The sequence below is a fragment of the Gambusia affinis genome, linkage group LG01 (genome assembly GCF_019740435.1).
Source record: "Gambusia affinis linkage group LG01, SWU_Gaff_1.0, whole genome shotgun sequence".
Taxonomy (NCBI): domain Eukaryota; kingdom Metazoa; phylum Chordata; class Actinopteri; order Cyprinodontiformes; family Poeciliidae; genus Gambusia; species Gambusia affinis.
In genome coordinates, this window is record NC_057868.1 from 40,253,980 (window position 1) to 40,269,755 (window position 15,776).

The 15,776-nt window shown below is 40.9% G+C and overlaps 2 protein-coding genes and 1 long non-coding RNA gene across 7 annotated transcripts in view; 1 reads left to right on the top strand and 2 right to left on the bottom strand.

Annotated features, from left to right (window-relative positions):
• Positions 1 to 477: 477 nt before the first annotated feature.
• Positions 478 to 13,868, top strand: LOC122831363 (immunoglobulin superfamily member 21-like). Of its 2 annotated transcripts, XM_044117522.1 has the most exons (11): positions 478 to 634; positions 2,282 to 2,407; positions 6,675 to 6,787; positions 7,486 to 7,607; positions 7,708 to 7,826; positions 8,748 to 8,863; positions 9,947 to 10,442; positions 11,493 to 11,593; positions 12,252 to 12,444; positions 12,529 to 12,567; positions 13,082 to 13,868. In XM_044117522.1, the coding sequence occupies exons 2-11, from the start codon at positions 2,344 to 2,346 to the stop codon at positions 13,159 to 13,161; spliced, it is 1,443 nt and encodes a 480-aa protein (XP_043973457.1). In that variant the 5' UTR covers positions 478 to 634; positions 2,282 to 2,343; the 3' UTR covers positions 13,162 to 13,868. The 2 variants fall into 2 exon arrangements, with proteins under 2 accessions (XP_043973457.1, XP_043973543.1); XM_044117608.1 differs by lacking the exons at positions 478 to 634; positions 2,282 to 2,407 and adding an exon at positions 6,356 to 6,378.
• Positions 6,372 to 8,680, bottom strand: LOC122831682. Its single transcript, XR_006370741.1, has 3 exons — positions 8,589 to 8,680; positions 6,669 to 6,763; positions 6,372 to 6,482 (listed from the first exon to the last, which is right to left on the bottom strand). It is a non-coding gene; the product is annotated as an uncharacterized LOC122831682 (long non-coding RNA).
• Positions 13,869 to 14,710: 842 nt separating the features above from the next.
• Positions 14,711 to 15,776, bottom strand: part of vps13d (vacuolar protein sorting 13 homolog D) — a 52,677-nt gene continuing 51,611 nt past the window's right edge. For all 4 annotated transcript variants that reach the window (XM_044118259.1, XM_044118413.1, XM_044118339.1 and 1 more), the window contains one exon: positions 14,711 to 15,464. In XM_044118259.1, the coding sequence (XP_043974194.1) occupies positions 15,333 to 15,464 (132 nt within the window). In that variant the 3' untranslated portion in view covers positions 14,711 to 15,332. The remainder of the gene's footprint in view (positions 15,465 to 15,776) is intronic.

Genomic DNA, 15,776 nt, shown 5'->3' on the forward strand with positions numbered 1-15,776 from the left:
ATAAATACATTTCTGAGTTTGAAAAGTTGAAAATTTGCTAGAAAAAAAAGACATTTTCTGAGTTTTAAACATCAGAAATTTTCAACTTTTGTCAAAATCTTTGAGAGTTTTCAAGTTTTTTCTAGAAAAAGTCTTCATTTTTTGGCAGTAATTTACTCCCTTCCTCCCCTCCAGTCAGTCAGGCCGCTGTAGATTAGAGCAAGTTGATTAAATTTCTGCCAAAAACTCAGAAATTTCAACGTTTTTTCCAAGAACATTTCTGAGACTAATCTCAATTTTTTTTTTTTTCTATAGCAAATTTTCAAATTTTCAAGTTCATGAATTTCCTTTCTTTTTCTAAAACTCTAAATTTCGGAGACTTTTTGGCAGAAATGTACTCCTCATTTCCTCCTCGGTGCTGTAATTCGCCGCCAGGCGTGAAGCTGCTGCCTGAAAGCTGCTGTGGATCACAGTAAATAAAACCGACGGCTGTCAGATGATTCAAGCTGTTCGTCTGTTTTTAATTCGGACTGAATCTAACTGCATCAGACAGCCACTGAAGAGGGAACGCCACTGTCAGTTTGTAATGGTGGGACTGGGAGAACTGGTCTGTCCACCCACATTACATCTGGAGCGACGGCCGACAGCTGCAGAGGTAAACCGGCCTGCACTCAACATCCTTTCACATCCAGGCGCTAAAAACCGGAAAAACCTGCAGATTTTCCTCCTGATGGGAAATAAATGACAAATAAATTCAGCGCAGGCTCTAAAGCGGAAAACCTGCAGCGAGACTCAGAGATACGATCGAAGTCGTTCTGATCTTCCTGTCGCTCTGGGTAACTTTCCACCATTAACCGGCCCAGAAACACGTCGCTAAGCTAACAACATGGCCGGAGCATGGGAGCGTGATTTAAGGGATGACGAAGGTTATGATCAGAATAATTGCAAATCAGTTTCTTTATAACACAAACCCAGATTCTGGATCTGTCTTACTGTCTTCAGATCAGCAACCCGACGCCCCGAGGGAAGCAGGACGGCTGACTGAGTTTGTTTCTGTTTCACTGAATTAAATATCAGCAGCTTTTAGTTGATCAGACAGCTCCCCCTGGTGGCGATTTCATTTTATTACTGTTTCTGTGATAAAACAGGACAGGATGTCTTTGCTGGAAGAGTTTTTCCTTTAACAAAGTTTTCTGCTCTGGTTCAGACAGTTACTTTTAACTGGCTTAATTACTTACATACTGGTTTTTATGGGCTGCTGTTTGTAAAGTTAAACATTCAAAAATTATCAGCAATAATTTGGATTATTGTAATTAGAAAATAATAAAAATAATGTTATGCATTATTTATGTAAGTCATTGTTTCAAACTAAAATATTTAGCAAGCAAGCTATTTAGTTTAAAGAATAAATATTTGGCTTTGAACTAAATATTTAGTTAGCAAGCAAATCAAAGTAAGTATTCACTTTAAAAAATAAATATTTAGTTAACAAATATATTTAGTTTAAAAGCGACATTTTTATTTAGCACGCTAAATCAGCTAAATATTTAGTTGATTTGAAGATAAATATGTAGCTTTAAACTAAATATTAAGTTAGAAAGTTAAATGTTTAATAAAAAGTAAAATATTTTGCTCCACAGCTAAATATTTTGGAGAATATATTTAACTCTGGGCTAAATGTTTAGCTCTAAATATTTGGAGTTAAACTAAATATTTAGAGGTTGTGCAGCGACTGTTTCTGTAGATCCACTGGTGATTGTGTTATTTTCCATTTTGAGTAGATTCAGCACCACGAGTCACTTAGAAATCCAGTTAAATTTATTGGTAATAAATGATGGTGCAGGTGCAGAAACCTCCCAGATCTGTGGAGATTTTTCAGATTGTGTGGAAACATTCCTGCTGCAGGTCATGCTGACTGCCTCACCCTAACTGGCCTTCTACTGTTACCAGATCAGATCGCATTGCATTAAAATGGGATTAAATTGGGATATATTAAATTGGATTTGGTTCTGAACCTGACTGTTCTGGATTGGGTTGAATCGATTGGATCACACAAAACTGGATAAGAGAGGGAAGCTGTGAGAGAAACCGTCTGTTGTAAAGTGTTGCTTTGATAATAAATCCAGGTTAAATTATTTAATATTAAGTTACGAGTCCAGAGAGCAACAGAGAGAGAGAGAGAGAGAGAGCGAGAGCGAGAGAGAGAAAGAGAGAGCGAGAGAGAGAAAGAGAGAGAGAGAGAGAGAGCGTGTTGAAGCTGCAGTAATCCTGTGGTATAAACCTGCTGAGCCTCTGCATTCAGCCTCAGTGGGAGATAAAACCAGCAGATGGAGCGTCCGCAGGTCTGAGCAGCATCTCAGCAGGATGAAACGTTCGCTCGCTCTCTGCTGCTTGCTCCTCCTCTCTCACACCCTGAGCCCAACGAAAGGTAAGAGCAGCATCTCAAACTATCCCACAGCTAAACACCAACTCAGTTCCGTTCTCTTCATCTGTTGGTTCTTAACAGGACAAATTAAGCATTTTTCAGGGATAACATGAAAAACAGCCTTTTAGATAATCCTGGCTTTCATTAAAGTGTCCTTAAGAAATAACTTCAATTTAAATTGGTTGTGTTCCTCTAATTTTCAAACTGCTTTATCCTTTTTACTCTCACTTTCATTAAAAACCTTCTCTGTGATCCAGTTGGTGTTCGTTTTATTTTTAATCATCATCATCAGAAATTATGATCTCATTATTTTAATTTAATCACGCTTGACTGCATCTCATTCCTGGTAATGGGTTTAGTTCATTAAGCACCAGCACAAATGTGCAATTAAAGGGGCTTTATTGCATATTTAGGGTGAAGTTTTGTCAAAAGAAAGAAAAATAACATTTACATTTCAAACAAGTTACAAATCCTGTGGAGTTTGTATGTTTTTACACATGAAATCAAAAAGATTTCTTGCAGGACACGATGTGTGTACGATAGGAATGTACACAAAGCCAAAGGAGACATTCAAACCATTCCAGTTTGGAACCAGTGGAACCAGTGCTAACTAAAAAAAACTAGTTCTGCTAATGCTAAAGCTCTACACCAAAGTGGTATTTAAAAGAAGCTAAATACTATGTTAGGATTAACTAAAAAGCTAGTTCTGATAATCCTAAAGTCCTACACTAACATAATATTTAGCAGAAGCTAATGCTAAAGTACTAAAGTGATAACTTGAACTTAATTCCTTATTAGTGATTTAGAATTTATCTGAAAAATTTTACCTTCTGGAAGCTAAGTGTGCTAAATGCTTTCCAAGTTAGCAAAATGCTAAAATGCTAAACAAAAAGTAGCTCCGTTATTGGCGGATTAGTGGAAGTGTTCATACAAACAAACATCTAAGATATTGCTTTTGAGGACTGATGCTAACCACCAGTCTCATCTCAATGACTGCTGACTCAGCAATCATTATTTTTATTGACCATTTGAAAACTACGTCACTTGATCACCTTGAGGCGCCATGATGGATCTTCAGAAGTGACACTAGGAATATTAACTGTACACAGCTAGCTTAGAAACCGACCCAAACCATCTCCCTCTTCATTTTTTATGTTCTCAAGGCTCCGACTTTGTCTGATTTTATGCTACATGACTTGTTCCATCAAGTAATAAACGACGTTTCCCTTTACACTAGAGCAGATTTAAAACCACGCAAATGTCTCGATGCTAATCAGTTTTCTTTTGTACATGCTAGGCTACATCTTATATATCTTCCAAATAATGCAATATTTGATTGCGTTTTATTAATCTTACTCACTTATGAAGTAAGAACATTAATCTTCTTACCTTGTTAGAAGTGTTCGCTCCAAATCCGTGAATACACCAAAGGTTTCCAGTCCTTGGGATTATCAATCTGTCTACGCAATCTGTCCTTGTTACAGGAATAAAACCATTTACTATAAAACAACGATAAAAGTTTTAATCGCGCCATTGTTTATTTGTGCAGCCAACCGCGCATCACTATGACATTTTTTACAGTGAAATAAATTAAATAAAAGCGACATTAGGCGAGCATCTTTCTGTTTTTGACGAGCATTAACAGTGTAGTACGGCGGTTTGTTGCCCCCTGGTGGTAAGAATACAGATCCAGGAATAGTTCATGGTAGGCCAACTTATTACGAAGCGGGAGTTATTATGGTCTGCCTTTCAAATTAAGACATTTATCCACGCTTTCAAACTCTAACCAAGAATATCATGAACAGAGTTTGTTTTGATGTCCGTCATGGCGGGAGAGCGTCACGTTCACAGGCGCTTTTTATGAAACAGACATTAAAACACATCTTTGATTAAATCTTTTACAGCGAAAATTCAAATCTGCTTCTGGGTATTTCTTAGATAAAGATGTTAGTGTTTGAATTATTGTAAATTAATCTGGCTGACTTTATGGTTGGGTTTGTGTGGAGACAGCTTTGTGCCATCAGAGCAGGACTGTCCTCTAGCGGGTTACCTAACTCTGTTTGGAGATGTTCCTTTGGGGATAAAAGAGTCCATTGTCTGACTCTGAGCCATATTGCTTATGGTAATCTGTACTTTCAAGTGATTAAATGCTTGTGGCTGTTGAAATCACAAAGTGCATGGATGTTAATCCCCAAGCAGAATCCACAGATTTTCCACCCATGATCTTGGACTCTAATAAAACCCAAACACCCGTCACCCTTGAGACACGATCACTGTTCAGGATCTCATCGGGAATCTTCTGGTTCTGATCCAGTTGGCCTCACAGCTTCATGAAGTAATGCCTTCTAATGAGATGTCCCGACCATCTGATGGATCAGCAGCTCCACTCCAAGTTCGTACAGAACCAGGAGGTGAGATGAGCTTCCTCTGTAGGGAGGCTGGACTCGGCCTAACCGACAGGCTGAGGAGCTCCTTTATCCACAGGAAGCTCCATGTGGAGCCGCTGGTTCTCCTCACTGAAAGGAGACTTTAGACCAGTGGTGTCCGGAGTCGGTTCTGGAGGGACAGCATTCTAACTACCTTCTCAGCATGTCGATGTTCTTCTTAGGCCTGTCGTGAGCCATCATTTGATCCAGGAAGAGAACTAAAACATGCAGCCTGCCGGCCCTCCAGGACCGATCTGGACACCACAGAGTTAGAGGAAGTTCATCCATCTGATCTGGATCACTTTATCCGGAGGATTTCAGTACTATCCCACTGGGAGGAGAGCAAGAACTCCCTGGAGAGACCATAGTACTGTCTGACCCGGGAACGGGATGAGAGGAATGGACAGATGGATGGATGGATGGATGGATGGACTGATGAATGGATGGATGGATGGATGGATGGACTGATGGATGGATGGATGGACGGACTGATGGACAGACGGATGGACAGATGGATGGATGGATGGATGGACGGACAGATGGATGGATGGATGGATGGATGGACTGATGAATGGATGGATGGATGGATGGATGGACTGATGGATGGATGGATGGACGGACTGATGGACAGACGGATGGACAGATGGATGGATGAACAGATGGATGGACAGATGGACTGATGGATGGATGGATGGATGGACAGATGGATGGATGGATGTTTCTGATCACTGACGTCACATTCTTCTTCACCACACCTTCTGGTCTTTCACCATTTCACATCTTACAAGAATTTTGTGTATTAGGCTAATGTGAAGTAATGCTAAGCAAAATCTGAAAAGTGTGGCAGACATTTTTGTTCACCAGTAGAGATCTTTTTGGGTTCTGCCTCCACCGGTTTATTTGAGGTTTTTGTCTATTCTTCAACACAGAAGGGCTCCAGCTGAGTCACACTGAATGGAAACCATCTGTGAACATCAATTTTAAAGTTTTACAACAGATTCTCAGCTTTGACTTTGACTAGGCCATTCTACGACATGAATGTAAACGTTTCCCGTGCATTTCTGGCTGTATGTTTATGATGATTCTCCTGCTGACAGCTGAACCTCCATCCCAGTTTTCTGCCTCTAACAGTTTTTATTTCAGTTTTGTCCTGGATTTAGCTCCATCCTCAAACTCTCAAGCCGCACTTTTGAGATTCCAGATGTGTAATTTTCTGTATATAATCCCATTAAAATACAGTGAAGTTTGTAGCTGAAGCTCATGTCTGCCTGTTTAAATCAGTCGTATCAGTTCCTAATGTTTTATTTCCAGATTCCCAAACAGCCTTTATGGGTAAATCATTTTTTTGCAGGTTGCTGGAAACTCTTTGACCTCGTTTGGAAATGTTTTAATCTTTCTTCCACATTGTTTGTGTGTCTGAAGAGGCCAGAGATGGGCAATGCCCGGCTCTTTGGATCAAAAGCTCTATGAGGATTAAGAGGAAAAACATGGGAGGAAAATAATCTGCAGCCGCGGTGACGTCATGCGTCAGCGGCCGGTGCAGCAGAGGTGAGGCTGGCTGCCGCGTTGCTCTGCAAGGTGACCTTTGTCCCCAAGGTCAATGTGGAGAGCCGGATATTGATTCACTCCTGATGAAAACAAGCATCTTGTAGCTGTAGCAGAGAGACAGAGGAGGAGTTCTGAAAGGCATTGTCTCACAATCAACAAGACAGCCACACTGAAGCACGGTGGTGGCAGCATCATGATCATCTGTTGTCAGATTTAACCCTTAAGTTATGTATTGGACAACGTGGTGCCCGTAAGTCTCTCAGGTGATTTCCCACCTGTTTGTGCCTCACCTGCAGGTTACCTGATCGTTTCCATGGATCCCCTCCCACCTGTCGTCATCGGCGACACGATCACGTTAAAGTGCAACTTCCAGACGGAGGGCACCCTGAGAGAGATCGCGTGGTTCCAGGTGAGCATTCAACAGAAACGGACTGCAACGTTTTGGCCTGGACGTTTGCATCGGTCACATTTCTGCCTCCAAACTTCACTTTGATCATTTTATCTTTTCACAAATAAGATAAGTAAAATATGAGAGTAGCTCATGTGAGGAAAGTTCTTCCTTTTTTGGTTCTACACATGAGAAGACAAGTTTTTTTTTTGTGACCAAATCATGCAGCTTCTATGCAACACAAATCTGGAACAAACTTCCAGAAAACTGCAAAACAGCCGAAACGCTGAGATCCTTTAAATCAAGGCTTTAAATCAAACATTACAGTTTGATGCCACTCATCAAACTGTAATGTTTGTTTCTGGTTTTCATAATTGTTAACCGTGTTGTATTTTTATTACTTTGTATTTTTATGATCTAAAGCATTTTGAACTGAAATGTGCCATACAAATACACTTGATTGATTGATTATCAGTTCATATACAGAGTTTTTAATCCTACATTATTCACTATTGACCAAATTATTAGGAACAACTCACATTTAAATACACTAGTCATCAATCAGTTCACATGAATAAAAAGGTGAGTTCCCTCTAGATTTAGAAAACTGAATAAAATTAATTCCCTTTCTTCTCTTTCTCATGATAGAGAACAAAATGTTTTCAGTTTTACTCCTCATTGTTTAGGTGAAACCAGCGTTTTATTGTTTTGCTTTGCAGGTAACTGAAGGAGGAAATGCCAAGCAAAAGATTTTCACCTACGATTCTGTTTACAACACGAGTTTCTCCAACATGGAGGACACAAACAAGCGAGAGGAACTGGTTTACCACTCAACAGTACGGTACGAATGGCTGGCAGGGATCAATTATTATTATTTAACACAATGAAAACAAAAGGATGAACGTGGAATATTTGGTGGTTGTTGTTTTCCCTGCTGACAGGCTCCCTGAGGTGCAGCTGCAGGATGATGGTCTGTATGAATGCCATGTGGGGATCTACAGCAAAGGCTCCAGAGATCAGCTGATCGAAGCGTCAGGCAGCGTCACGCTCTCCGTTATCGGTTCGACTTCATTTCATCTTTAATGCCACACATTTTTTAAATGGTTAATATTGAGGGAAAACCTTCGTGTCTCTTTTAAACAGTAAGTTAGAACATTCTGTCAGAGCAGTTCAGTGTGAAATGCACTTTGTTTCAACGCAATGTCAGAAGTTACAGTGAGGATGTGGGAGGAAATGACGTCAGAGCCTGATGCTGCCGATTCATTCATGCATTTTACCACGAGATTAGCTTTAGCACGCTAGCAAGTCAGTTTAAAGCTAAATATCTAGCTTCAAACGAACTATTCAGATAGATAACTATTTAGTTCGCTAACTAGCTTCACACTAGTAACTACTTAGTTAGCTAATTATTTATTAACATGCTAACTATTCAGTTTAAAGCAAATTTTTTAGCTAAATATTTAGCTTCAAATTAATTAGCTTGCTAATCAGATAATTAGTTTGGAGTTAAATATTTGGCTTGTTAATCAAATATTTAGTCTGAAACTGTGACATTTATAAACAAATGAATAACCTGGTAAAAATATGCAGAAGATGAATATACATACACCAAGAAAAATTAATTTGGGTTCATTTGTTAACTGAAGCAAAATTATTGCTGTTAATCCTCGACTGTGTGACTTTACAAATGGCCTCCCAGACTAAACTGATGATTCAGTTGAAAACCAGTAAAACCTTTATGGGTCTCCATGTTCAAGCTAGCCATTAGCAAAACATGCTGAACAACAAACTTTTTATCTACTGTCTAGTGGGAAAAACTCACAAATAGACGTTAGAGATTAAAAAGCTCTTAAACTGGTGGCAGCCATTTTGGACGGTGCGGCGTAGGGATGGTGGGAGCGCCGCAGTCTCGTCTCTCAGCCTGTAATGTCTGGGTATAAATCCCCTCCAGTGTGTGAATATATTTGTGTTTTCCCTGCAGTTCCCCCCAGGTCTATTTCTGTGGCGGCAGCCAACAGCCCCGCTCCGTTCAGCCGTTACGAGGCCAAGAACTTCACCCTGGTTTGCATCGTTACTGGAGCAAAACCAGCTCCCTCGGTAAGACGGATCCGTCTGTTGTCATCTCTCCCCAGATATTCTTGTATCCCCAAAAAAATCCGGTTTGTAATCTATTTATGATGGTGGAGAGAAATGAAAAGCGTAACAGTGCAAATGAGAGCCTGGCTGGTAGTAATGAGTTCACAGCTGGATTTGATATGAAACGAACACACACAGAAATGCAGCCTGAAGCAGATAGAAAGTTTGAAATTAAAAAGCTATTTGTGGCTGTGGTCTGTACCCTGCGCGACCTCTTTGCCAAAGTATTCGGCATTAATACCGGAGGATTAGCAAACAGCTGCATTTGTGATGGAATCAAATCCAGTGGCAAAGAAATTCAGCTTTCCAAAATCATTTATGATCGACATAAACTAATCTTATTCTCACAGAGATTAATCTAATAACCTATTTAATGTTTTCGTTTTTGAATTCAGCTGCCAGATATTGTTTATAGGGCAGCTGGAGCCATCTTCAGTCCTGACTGGGTGAGAGGCAGGGAACTCAGACAGCTTCCAGCCCCGTTCAGCCGCTCTAAGTCCGGTTCGTTTGGGTTGGTGTGAATGATAATCAAACTCTGGTCCTCCAAACCTCGATCTGGATTCGGTTGAAATGAACTCTGGTTTGGTTTGGATGCATATGTGAACACCAAGTGGACCAGAGACCGCTCCAAAAGCAGGAAGTGGACTACAGCCAGGGCATTCTGGGTAAACACAACAAAAGCTAACATGCTAGCCTAGCGTTAGCAGCAGAAATGTCTCCTGGTCTTCAGCCAAAGACTAAAGAGAAATCCTCCAACACTAAAATCTGACGCCTCCATCTTGTTTCCATCTGGTGAAGAAGGAAGTTGCTCTCAGTGTCTTCAGAGGTTTTTGTGTGGTTTCCTTCAGTGGTTGTTGGTGCAGCGCCCCCACAGGCCAGGAGGGGAACAGGTTGGTTTGAGAAAGAGAACCACAGCAGCTGGAGGTGGAGCAGATGATGAGGTTTTGGGTCCAAAAGAACCGGGTTTACTGGACTATCAGGTGTGAAAACATCCTCAGTCAGTCTCCACAGGTTTCTAACTTTTCCAAACCTTTTGCCTTCCAGGTTTACTTCAAACGGGACGGTGAGCTCATTGACGTGTTTCCAGCAGCTCGGTCTTCTTCCTTGGTGGGACATCACAGTAAAGCCTCCAAAAGAAACCGGAGCGAGAACCCGGTTCTTCCCAGAGGAGATGTTGACGACACCAAAATCCAGAAGTCCCTGTCCCTGCAGAACCAAGTGGGGAAAGTGACCCAGCTTAGAGAGAATGAGACGGACAGCATGGAGCGAGGCGTGGAGGAAGCATCCAGGTTGAAGCTGGAGTCGACCACAGAGGGCATCCCAGAGACGGTGGTGAGCCGGGAGTTTCCCCACTGGGTCCAGAGCAGCGACCCGCTCTACTACTTCCAGCACTGGCAGCAGGTGGCGGGCGACGGCACCATGGAGGTCAGAGCCATGCTGACCTGGAGCCTCAACCCCCAGCTGGATAACGAAGCCCTGTTCAGCTGCGAGGTCAACCACCCCGCTCTGTCCATGCCCATGCAGGCCGAGGTCACGCTCAGTAAGGTCACAGCTCAACACCAAACCTCCAGCCACTCGACGCTTCCAGCGCCTCAGAAAAGAATCTAGTCCAGTACTGACCGGGTCTGATGACCATAACGAGAAAGTGTTTGAAATATTTGAGACCCCATTGTTGCACACTTAATAATTAATCAGTTTTATTTTTTTTAATTGTTGACACGTTGGCCGACAATTTGGTGGAGAGTGAGAAAGTGGCTAAAGAAAAACAAATCATCACACTGGACTCCAGTTCTAACTTTTATTCTGCATCACAAACGACTTATTGTCACCATGTTCACAGACCATCGCTGAGAGCATTTCTACCAAAAACTCTTCATGGTTCTCCACTTCGTTCCTGTCAGAACCAATTTTTACCCATCGTTTATTAAACTTGATTAATTTTGAGATGAGATGTGAAACAGTTCAGAGGAACTCGATTCTTTTGCTGTGGATCATTTCTATAAAAGGTTTGGGGAATTAAAGCAGGTTTTATTTTAAACCTTTTATTTTCCCACTAATGAGATCAGAAGCTGCTTGAAATGCTCAGAGTCTGGGATGTTTGTTCAAATGAGTCACTTTAAGGGCTTGAAGCAAAGGACACACACACACACGCACACGCACACACACACACACACACAGACTGGTGTTTCAAAAAGGGCAGTAATGGTTTCATTAACATGTGCAGCACAGACAAAGCTGATATTTTAATAGTTTTCTGGTGTTTCTCAGAAATGATGCTTCTACAGTGAGTGCCAAAAGTATTCATACTTCCAGCAGATTTAGATTCAAGATGACCTTTAACCTGGAAGTAATACTAACTAAACTTTCAGATTAGTTTTTTCTCAGTTTCTGTTTTGTTGTTTCTCTTTTTAATGAAGCTGCTAAAGGAGCTACTACTGATATTAACTTCTCTAGAAACTGATCCTGGATCAGGTCTTCCATTAGTTTTTCTGTGTTTTTCCTCCCCACTGTCGCCACATGCATGCTTTACGTGCCAGGCAGGCAGTTTGAGGTGGGAATGTTTCACTGCGGTCCTTTGTTTTTCCCTCAGCTGCTCCCAGGGGACCCAAACTGTCCACCAGACCCAGTAAGGCCAAAGTGGGAGACACGGTGCGAATTTCTGTCCAGGGCTTCCAGCTGGGACCGTCTGCTGTGAGTTCCTGACTAAAATAAAAATACAGAACGGCTGTGGAACAACTTCAGTTCAGGATAAAAGTCAGGAGATGTAAACATGAAGGAAAAAGTAAAAATGAAAGAGATGAGGCTCCTGAACCTTTTCTCTCTCTAATGACCCAGAAAACGGTTCTGGATCGGTTTGGTGCACAGCAATAAACGATGCAACAGTTTATAGAGCTTCGAAGATCCAGCTTTTATTTTGGTAGTTCACTTCCTGTTAATGGCAAGTGAATTTGCCTGTTAGCTAAACATTTAGCTCTGTGCTAACTCAATAATCAGCTTTCTACCTAAATATTTATCTGGTTCAATAAATATCAGCTTCTTAGCTAAAAATTTAAGTTAGAGCTAAAAACAGTATTTAGAAAATCTTAGCCTTATAGCTAAATATTTAACTGCTAGCTAAATATTAGCTTTCTAGATAAACATTTAACTGGCTAACCAAATACTAGCTTGCTGATTAAGTGTTTAGTTTGAGGCTAAATAAGTAGCTCACTAGCTCAACATTTAGTTTTAACAGTGAAACTATGACTGAAGAATAATCCGCCATTTATTTTCTTATGACAGAAAATGTAACTCAGATCACTGCTGTTAATTTTTGACTGTAACTCGAGTTGAAGTTAATCTTGTGTCGCAGACCAAGGTGTTCCCGGAGCCTCTGCTCACCTGGACTCGGGTCGGCGGGAACCTGCTGGACGGCAGTGAGAAGCACGATGGGAGGGAGCTGGTTCTGGAGCGGATCCCCGCTGAGCTGAACGGATCCATGTTCCGCTGCACGGCGCAGAACCCTCTGGGCTCCACCGACACACACACCCGCCTCATCGTGTTCGGTGAGAACCGCTCAGAACCGGCTCAGAACCGGCCCAGAACCGGGTCAGAATCGGGCCACAAACAGGTTTTACTTTGTGTTTCAGAGAACCCAAGACTGAAGAAAGGAAGGGAACATTTTATCGGTACGTTCAAGAACGAAATGTGATTCGATGCACTGACCCGCCTCATTTATGGCCTAGTTAAAGTATAAAATCATTTAACTTGAAGCTGAACATTTAGCTCTCTAATGAAATAACACATTGCAGCTCGCCAACAAAATTTTGCTTACTGGTTTAAAATGTAGTTTGCTGATACATATTTACCTCGCAAACCAAACATTTAATTTAAGATAAATATTTAACTATCTGACTAAATGTTAGCTTACCAGTTAAACAGGTAGCTTGGACATACATATTTAGCTTGCTAATTAAATATTTAGTTTGAAACAATTATCAATTAATCTTATTTTCTCTCTCATGTCTGGCTAAATAACCCAAATGATGGAAATGAAGGAAGCATCAGATGCAAACATTTATCATAAAACTAAATTAAAACTAAATCAAATTTTTAATTTTAATGGGAATTTAGGTGACTTGTTAAAATGAAGAATAAAAGCTTTTAGACCGATTTAAAGGGAAATCACCTTGTTGTGTGCAGCTCTCAACGCGGCGGCCACTCGGCTCTTCCTCACACCGAACCTCCTGGTTCTGCTGAGCGTCGCCTGTGAGCTGACATGAGCCGAGCGCCGCGGCTCCAGCAGAACCCCAGCCGGTCAGGGAGGCCCGACCCGGAGGCTCAGCGGACTCAGGAGCTGCAGGAGTCCGTCGACTTCGGCAGAGTGTGTGTCCAGGAACAGGCGCCGAGTGGGACCCCGGTTCGGTTGGCGGATCCGGACAGACGGGGTGAACTTTTCATTCTGGATGTCGTCCGGATCTCAACTCTGGACATTTTATCCAGGATTACTGGACCTGGGTTGCCAGATCTGACTGACAGTTTCCGGCCCAAACAGAACCTAAAACCCGGTCAACTCCAAAAAAAAACTTTTAAAAAAACAAACAAAAAAACCAGCCCAAATCTCAACTTCTGTAGAAACGCACATTAATATTAGCGTGTATATCTCTGTCTCGCCCTCACTACGGCTAGTCAGGAAAAAAGCAGCACATTTCCACCAAAAAAATCATAAATTTTCATATTTTCCTAGTAAATTTTTGAGATTATTCTAAAAGATTTTCAGTTTCAAAAGTTGAACATTTTTACTTTCACCTATTAGCTAAAGATTTAGCTCCAAGCTAAATTTCACCTATTAGCTAAAGATTTAGCTCCAAGCTACATAAATTGTGGCTTGCTTGCTAAATATTTAACTTGTTAACAAAAACATTAGCTTGCTAATTATCTAGTTTGGAGCTAAATATTTATCCTGCTAACTAAACATTTAGTTGGCTAACTAGATATTTAGCTTCAAACTACGTATTGGTTTGCTAGTTAAATATTTAGTTTGGAGCTAAGTCAGTTTCAAAAGCCAAAAATGTTCAACTTTTGGAGCTTGAAAAGTTTTACATTTTCTGTTATTATTTTATATTTTTTCCCTCCAGCGGGTCTTTTGTGGCTCTAGTGTCCCTTATATGACATCAGGCTGACAGGAAAGGGGGAAGCCGAGGGGGAAGACATGCAGCAGATGTCAGTCGGGTCTGGGAATCGAACCTGTGACGGCCGCGTCGAGGACTCAAGGCCTCCAAATATGGATTGTGCTATCCCCTACGCCACCACAGCACGCCCCAAAAAAAGTTTAAAATTTTTGACTTTCAAACTCAGAAATTTTGTATTTTTTTTCTAAACCCTTTTTCTAGTTGACCTTTGACCCTTAAAACTCAGAAATATCGAAGTTTTTGTGCAGAAATTGGCTTTTTAATCCATAACGGCCCTAATACTCCGTAGCAGTCGACAGTTTCCAGCTGGAGTTTTTTTAACAAACCTTGAGTTTTGTGTGGCTTTAAATCCTTTTAAATCATGCAGTTATTCTGGGATTTCTATTTTAAAATACTACATAATCACACTTTATTAACCGATGACTAATCATTGATGTCGTCACGTTTAACAGATTCTAGACATTTCAAATTAAATTAAATTAAATGGGTGTAAAGTCATGGCGTTTTATTAAAAGTTTTCTGCTTCTTCCTAAAAAATCCACCAAACTTTGTGAAAAGCAGCACAAACGTGAACTTCCCGCCCAATCTGGCAACACTGAGTCACTTTTTCCATTTGCACAGTAAAAAAATGCTTCATTTGTTTAAATGACACAAAATGTTTTATTGAAAAAATATTAAAGAGTGAATTTAAACCGATACACGTCTGCCTACAAATAATCATCGTTCCGGATCAATAACAGAACATTTGCATCCATAATGTGAAGCAAACTGAGTGGAGGAACGCTGACCCTGCAGAAAATCCTCCGCCCGCCTCCCTGACGTGAAGCGCAGCGGATCACGGCGAGCGCTGCGGCGCTGCCTTCCTGCCGTCTGATTGGGCCGACTCCTGCAGAGAGCGACTCACCGATAAAAGGTTAAAAACCTGCACAGATCTACAGATTCATGTTCTCTAATAAACTCTTATATACAAACACACACGTAAAAGCAGCTGGTTAGAGTTCAGACGCTCAGCTTCTTGTTAATATCCTATCTTTATTATAACAACATATATATATATATATATATATATATATATATATATATATATATATATGTATATATTTACAGAGTTTAAGGTTCTTCTAGACATATTCACATGTTGGTGAACGTCCAGAACAAATAGTGGTTCTGTCAGTTTTTAGAGTCCAGGAGTTTCAAAGTGTCTGTTAGAGCGCAGCGTGTTTTTCCTTCCACCGAGTCGCTTCAGGACTTCAGAGGAAACGTCAGAATTCGAGCAGCAGGAAGTCTTCGTCGTCGGCGGCCGGCAGCATCAGCTGCTGCTCGTAGTACAGGCTCTTGGCGAAGTTGATCTGCTGGGAGATCTTGTAGGCGAGGCTCTCGTTCCTCACCTGGACCTGCAGGCGACAGCGGCAGCGTCACACACTGCAAAAACACAACATCCTGCCGAGTCGATTCTACCGGAAATATCTTAAAATTAACCGTCTAGGTAAATAATTCCTCAAAAGAAATTTCAGAGTCTGAAAATTTGCATTTTTGGAATTAATTTATATTTTCAGTGTTTGAAAAGTCATACATTTGCAAGAAAAAAAATTTAAGATCAAATTTTCTAGAAAGAGTGGAAATTTTCAAAGTTTGAAAAGTTGCACATTTTAAACTTTGATACAAATTTCCAAGTTTTTTTTTTTCTAAAAAATGTCCGATATTAA

What these genes read in the sequence shown, in the direction of transcription:
- LOC122831363 (XM_044117522.1), top strand. Translation starts at nt 2,344, where the DNA reads ATGAAACGTTCGCTCGCTCTCTGCTGCTTGCTCCTCCTCTCTCACACC. An exon ending in GCAGGCCGAGGTCACGCTCA is followed by an intron (nt 10,443 to 11,492) that starts GTAAGGTCACAG and finishes TTTTTCCCTCAG; the next exon opens with CTGCTCCCAGGGGACCCAAA. An exon ending in CACCCGCCTCATCGTGTTCG is followed by an intron (nt 12,445 to 12,528) that starts GTGAGAACCGCT and finishes TTTGTGTTTCAG; the next exon opens with AGAACCCAAGACTGAAGAAA.